The following is a 7,221-nucleotide window of genomic DNA, read 5'->3' on the forward strand; positions in this document are numbered from 1 at the left end:
GATAATATTGTCCACAGGCATCGCCCACAAAGATTTTGAGATATGTGATTTTTCAAAGAATTTTACACTACATATCTAAAAATTAACGTGGGCGACGGCTGTGGACACTATTTTCTTAAGGAAAATAACCCTTGAAATGGGACATTTTGAGGCTTTTTCGGTTTAAAATAGAGAAATGCATCAAATTAATGACGTCATATATCAAGAATGGTACTCCATCATGCTATATTCTTTCCTGATTTATTACAGTCATATACTCAACTAATATTTAAGCCAGTTTCAAAACTTTTTGAAAACATTAAATTTTTAGGGCACAATAAAGCTAAAACCATACCTTTTTCTTTATTTGTTTAATTAATTTACCAAAAGCAATATACATATTTTCAGGTTTCCTTTCAATACCTGCGTGTTAAATTGTGGAGGCGGAGGGCACCGCATAAGTAGTCCTTAAAATAGATTACCTTGCTATTTTCATTGCTGTCATCAGAAAGTACAACAATAGAAGGTGCATTCTGTTCCCACACCATTTGCCAGAAATGTCCCATTGTCCTGGGCAGAGGATACTGGGTCATTATGTAGTGTTGGTTCTTTACAAAAAAAATAGTAATCAACTTTAAATAATAATATTTCAAAACACAATAATACTTATAGCCAAAATGAATGTTTATCACATTATTCAATTTCCACAATTCTGACATATTCTCATTACACTGATTTTGGTCCTAAGGGTTCTTAACATGATCTTCCTTAATAGGTTCATTTTCGTACCTCAGTTTCATTCAATTTTAAAGACACCTGCTTATGTTTAACTTTGATCCACTGGAAGGGATTGATATCAAGAGATTTGATTTTAATCAAAATATGCATCGGAGTTAAAACACTACCTTAATGCATACATATGTTTTCACAAAAGGTGTGGTACTGAAAAGAGTCACTAATAAGATAATTTGATTTAAAATACACTTACCAAAATAAAACTCGCATTTATATAGTCATTCTGTGAACCCTTCTTCCCTTCAAATAACTTTACTCGATTGAAATCATCTGTAACATTAATGGCACATGATCAGTACTCTCATAGCAACTACATTATATGCAAATATTGAGTAGGGGGTTGAAAGCAACATTGATCATTTGGAAGAGCAAAGTACAATATCCTTGTCCCATAGGACTCAAATAATCAATGGTGCTCGATTGATTGATTGTTAGGTCCCATTCGAGAATTTTTCTCTCATAAAGAGACGTCACCATAAACCGGTGAAGGGCTTGAAATTTAGATCTTTACTCGGCATTCGGGCAGTATTCTGATTTCATTCATTAACATTCAAAAGTTCGTTGATATCCCATGTGTTATATGCAAGTGACTACACTAGACAAAATTGCTAACGCACCACCAATGAAAATTAATATTTTACTTTTCAATGCTTGCCTATAATGTATTTGATATATAATTATGTTTCTTGAATAAAAAATGAGGTATTTAAATGTCTTAACTGATAAATAAGTACAATGTTTACTGAAGCGTAACCACTTCAAAGAAAAAAATTAAAAAATCATGTCCATATTTTTTGGAAGAATGAATTTCTATTTTTCTTTGTGTTTGTGTTCTTTATGCTTATACTAATTAAAAACTCAGAAAAAAAGTTACACCGTATGCAACGTTTGACCCTAGAAGAGCGTGTTCAAGCAGACAGTATGGTGTCTGCAGGGGGTTCCTTTGGAAAAATTTGTAAAAAAAAAAAAAAAAAAAAAAAACAAAACAAAATGAAAACAAAAGATTATTTTAAAATTCCTATAATGAAAAATTGTTGAAAATAGATTAGCAAACATAAAAAATGTTTACTATAGATATCCACGGCATTAAGTAAGAAGTACACGATAATTTCAAGATTGTTTCACAAAATTGGGGCAACCAGAAGTTGGGTGGATTTGATATGGACACCAAGGCCTTGGATGACTACTAGGCGATATGATAGTCAATAACTGTGTGTTATTTGATTTTCAACTTGGAGACTGCTTCCATGGAAACCTCACGGACCACCTTTACTGATCACCAACTTCATATCTGGGCAAAAATGGTGCGCAGTGAACGTAGGGAAATTGGTTTTCGGGCAGGAAGGTCACTTAGGGGTCTTTTCATGATACCAAGACATTGGTCAATCCCACTGTTTTGGAAAAGATGGCAAATTATATATACAAGTATCGATCTGGCAAATGTTCAGTTTACGAATAAGTCTAGCGTATAGTGCTAGTTAATCAAGTTGCCATGATTGTCTTAGCTGGTTTTTATGTCTTTTTTGGAAGTCGCAATGGTATCATTAACTCACAAAAAATCAATCCAATAATCAGCATCAAGATCAATAATATTGTGAGAAAACTCTTTCTGTCGGTCATTATTAAAATATTTTTTAATATTTCTTCAAAGGATCAAGTATTATTTATTGACAGTTTCACCATAAAGAGACTTTTCTTAACGGAATAAAATAATGAAAGATAACTTTTCCTTATGGATATTTTGTTGTATATGTAAACTTACACGGAACAATTTTGCTCCTGTTTCTCGGCAAATTATTCTTGGATTGTCCTATTCTTGTACTTCCTTTACCAGCTGACAAAAGCAAGTTCTTGGAAGCAAATAAATACATAAAAATAATAGTAATGATAATAAATCAAGATTCGCCATTTTGCAAAATTACATGCGAAGTCCGATTTGCATAAAAGATTGTCTGGGAGAGAGCAAGGCACAATAAATAATCTCATTAACTTTGTTAATAATTGTTCACTTGTAAATAAGGCTTTGATATTATAGTCCATTTAAGGGGTATCCATTCTAGAACGTACCAGTACATTAAAATGGAGAATATAAGGTATATTGTGATATTAACAAATCATACTTACAGAAAATTCATGATAAATCTTCAGTTTACTGTCTCTCATAACATTTTCCACATGGCTAACAAATTGATGCACAGGAATAGATCTGATATATATATATATATATATATATATATATATATATATATATATATATATATATATATATATATATATATATATGTTTTGATTTATACTTGTTGATTTCAAAGTAATTAGCAATCATACATGAGTACGTACGTTTTCTCTGGTTGACCTCCCCGTTCCAATTTGAGATAAATTTGTTCACTGGAATAAAGGTCAACTTATTTTTACTCCCCCAAAATTATTGCAATATTTCCAGTCATTTTTATACTAAACCTTAAAAACTTTAAACAAAAAATGAACAAAAAGCAATTTTTTCTAGCTCACCTAAAACTAGTTTTAAAAAAACATAAATATTCAATGGAACGAAAAAGTAATCGATATTAAAACTAAATTTAGAAAAAGAAATTATTAAATGAGAATATTAGGAACAGTTTTTAAAGTCCATTTAAACATTATTAGCAGAACAGGGGTAGGAACAGATTCCATTGAAGAGTGCTTGCTTTTAAAGCATTTTGGTATGGTGGACCCCTCTTCAAGTAGCAGATCTGTGTATGTAACATAAGCAATTAACCTAATGTGTGTGTTGTATCTGGGTATATCTTAATACTTACTTTTTGGTTCGTTGATTGAACTCCAGATCTGCATACGTATTACCGTCGTTTTGGTTTTTTTCTAAAATAAACTTCATATTTCATGGTCTCTTCTTTGAGAACATCCCCCCACACAGAAACACAGACACTAATGCAAACAATTGAATGTCTTCATTTCGTCCTAATATTCCATGAAATATTTGATATCTATTCATAGAGTACCTTTTTTTAATTATAGGATTTTACAATAAGAGACTGAACACAGTTTTACTTCATCCAATTTAAAGGGGTCAATATTAATAGGTTGGCATTTAAATAAAAATACAATGTCATAAGAGAATATCATCAAATAATGAAAGAAATCACTAAGAATTACGAATAGTTCACAGACATAATTTCATACAGCACCTGTTTCTCCTTTTCAGGAAGACCAAAACCACTATAACAATGACAAGCACAACTATTGCTCCAATTATTGATCCAACTATCACACCTATATTTGAGGTATCGCCAAGCTTCCCTGAAAAAAAGGCTTGACTTCAGATGCAAAGATATATATTCAAACTCATGTTATTTAATTGTTCACTTAAGGGAAAACAATTTTTGCAGCATATACGGTCTATTTTACACATAGAAGTTTGCCATACTTCAGACAAAAAGGGAAATACTTCGAATATTTCGAGCATAAAAATTTGTCATCAAACAATCATTTATTATCTTTCATATTTTTTTTATATAGATATAACAAGAATAAAAAAAACTCAGTGAGCCTAACCATGCGCCGCTCGATAAGAATGCTTAAATAATGAAAGAATAAATGTAACCTTGTTAGATAGGGAAGATGAAGTTATTCTGAATTTCAATCCCAAGTCTCAATTCAAGCGAGAACTGCCAAGCTGCTTAGGAGAACGACTGATAATCACACAGATTTATTTTACCTAGTTTTAGCGTATAAAGGGCTATTTTGTTGATAGTGAATACAAAATTCGTCTTTTTCGAAGTAAATTGAGTGCAAAAGCAATTTATTTTATCTGCAGAAAATAAATTTTCACCATTACAGAGAACTAGTGGAATTGTATTCCTCTCCCGAACACATCAGATTAAAAAATAAATTGGAGAGGGCTAAATTATTGCAGCTAAGGTGTTTGCCTCTATATTCACTCTCTTTCACATTTGGGTAATCGAGGAAAACGCCACAATAATTGTATAATTTATAGAATATATACTTATCAAATCAGGCACAAAATGTTCAATAAACCTGTGACCCATTGGTCTCTTATGTTATTATTTTATATCAAGCATTGATAACCAGTCTACAATTACAGAATCTAATAAAGTAAATTATTTAAAGGGAGTTTTCGAAAGGCTTTAATTTAAAATAAAAAGGGGGGGGGGTAATTTTGGACCCATAATTTGAACTTTTTTGTCAAAACAAAGAATGTAATTATTATAGTGCTTCAAAGCGATTTTAGCCCCTATGCCGTCTTTATATTGTGCACATTAAATGGTATATCGGTTCATAACTCCCTTGGATATCATCTCAAATCCTAAAACTGGAAATGATCATATACCTCGAAAACGATTTAATAGTTTTGTTTAACATTCCCCTTTAACTACACTTTATTTTATTTTTTGTTTCATCATACATTTAATGGTTTATAAGTCATGAACCCTAAAGGTCATTCCCACTCCATGAAACTTGAAATGATCACAAAATGGCCATCGTGATATAGGTGTAAATCTATTCAGGGTCAGTTTACCCTCCTTGAATTAGGAATGAAAATCTGTTTGTCAACCCTCATTTTCTGAATTTCTCTATGTCAAAAGAAAGTAATGGTATGTATACGTATTAATCAATGTAAATATATTTATATATATTAAATGTCTGAACAATCTGCCAAAGGAGGGGGTTAAATGCTCAAAAACCCTAAAATTTGTTAGTTTACCCCCACTGGTTATCAATACCTATTCCAAAGTAGGAATGGGCTACTGAACATTTTCGGAATCTCAGGCACCTGACATCGCACTACGGACAGCGGACTTGCGAACAAAAAGCAACTTACGGAGAGCGTATTAAAATACGTTTTAACATTAACCTGAGACTTTTCTTTCATTATCTCTGACATCTATTAAAACGAATAAATTGAAAACAATTAAATAAGTCAGAATTGTAGAGATTGGTAGAGATTAAAAATAGTTCGTACTTAGCACATTTTGCAAACAAATAAACCACCACATTAATTGATCATAATTAAATATGTTATCTTTACATCATTTGCAATGAGGGATTCACGGGTAACGGGAAATGCAACCCCTCCCTTTGATTTTGGAAGAAATAAAAAAATAATAAATGATGATTGTAAGGAAAAAAATATATAAGGAGGGGTGAAAAATGAGAGTTATGATTGTATTCATGTTATTGGCAACAGGCAATAATAAAACTTGATATTTGACTCATCTTCTTCAGCACAATAAAGTCATTCAAAATTTTCGAATTTCGATCTCTCTCGATTGCACACGAAATAGGAAACCGATTTTTTTATTTCAACACATTAACCACATCAGCTCGGTTAAGATAATATATAGAAACTAATGATTTTTTAAACAATAAATTGGATATGAAAAAGAAAATAATTTTGAAAAAAAATCACAATGAGGAATTAAAATTTGCAAAGTTTGATTTGAAAAATCCAAACGTACATTGCTACATGTAATATGACTTTATTGAGTGATTTTAAGAACTCAAAATTTAATGAAAGTAAGCAATTAAAAAAGACCCCCTCTCCATTTTTAAAAGATAAAATACTTGATATAGGTAACACATGTACGTGCAAAAATTCTGAATTATGTTTAGCACATTACTTAAGCCATTTCTTGGTTGAATATTAGTTCGTGTATATATATCGTTTATATGGAATTAAAAGTGTCATGTTATTACCTCGATAATTCAAATTGTATTTTTATCATGGCCATGATGTAATTACAAATTCTTTATTAAAATACATCGATGCAATAATAGTTATAAGTTTATATTTTTAAAAAAAAACTGTCTTTCAAGATCCAAGAATTAAGAAACTTCCTGGACCCCAGCAAGGCTTCAAATTCAATTTTTCCCTGTACCCAGTGGAAACCTCAAGCAGGTGGCCTCAGATCCCTGACTAATTTACATCACACTTTGCGCGGCTATTCCAACGAGAATGTAATTGTTAGTATTTTTATTTTTTTAGGGGTAACATGTTTATGAAGTAAATTTTTAAATCAGTACTTATATGTCAAAGCCCAGTGCTATCTGGATTTGCGCCTGATATGTAGAGTACAGAATAAGCTGTATGTGATATGTTATTTACGTTCAAAATTAAAACACCGATAATGTGTTATTGTCCAAATTTATTTATTTCCCGAGAAAGTACTTTTTTCTTTAAATTAAACGTTGTATGTCCACTAACAATTCCTTAAACAAAATTTATCATATAATATATTTTATACAGTGACGCCATAACTTACTCTGACAGATATTTTCTTATTTAAAGATCATGCGCTCATTAACGTACCTATATCAAGAAGCAATTCCTTTACATTTTCTTAGTTTTTGGAGATTTCTGCTTTTTATTTGTTGTCGGGAAAATGGTGCAACTGGAATTAAACAATTAAACAATCTCTTGGGATAGGG

General features: G+C 31.1%; 1 protein-coding gene across 1 annotated transcript; it reads right to left on the bottom strand.

Moving 5' to 3' along the window:
• Positions 1 to 395: 395 nt before the first annotated feature.
• LOC133185156 (tyrosine-protein phosphatase non-receptor type 1-like) lies at positions 396 to 3,625 on the bottom strand. Its single transcript, XM_061320214.1, has 6 exons — positions 3,573 to 3,625; positions 3,115 to 3,162; positions 2,899 to 2,980; positions 2,537 to 2,624; positions 968 to 1,044; positions 396 to 587 (listed from the first exon to the last, which is right to left on the bottom strand). The coding sequence occupies exons 3-6, from the start codon at positions 2,935 to 2,937 to the stop codon at positions 396 to 398; spliced, it is 396 nt and encodes a 131-aa protein (XP_061176198.1). The 5' UTR covers positions 2,938 to 2,980; positions 3,115 to 3,162; positions 3,573 to 3,625.
• Positions 3,626 to 7,221: the final 3,596 nt, after the last annotated feature.

This window comes from Saccostrea echinata, unplaced genomic scaffold (genome assembly GCF_033153115.1).
Source record: "Saccostrea echinata isolate AGI-Se365-2 ecotype Australia unplaced genomic scaffold, CSIRO_AGI_Sech_v1 ptg000012l, whole genome shotgun sequence".
NCBI classification, from domain to species: domain Eukaryota; kingdom Metazoa; phylum Mollusca; class Bivalvia; order Ostreida; family Ostreidae; genus Saccostrea; species Saccostrea echinata.

Bases quoted from the DNA above. Each gene is read 5' to 3' on its own strand.
- LOC133185156 (XM_061320214.1), bottom strand. From the start codon at position 2,937: ATGAGAGACAGTAAACTGAAGATTTATCATGAATTTTCT. The intron at 2,625-2,898 runs GTAAGTATGATT...TTTGCTTCCAAG, and splicing joins AGATTTATCATGAATTTTCT to AACTTGCTTTTGTCAGCTGG. The intron at 588-967 runs GTAAGTGTATTT...TTTTTTGTAAAG, and splicing joins TAAATGCGAGTTTTATTTTG to AACCAACACTACATAATGAC.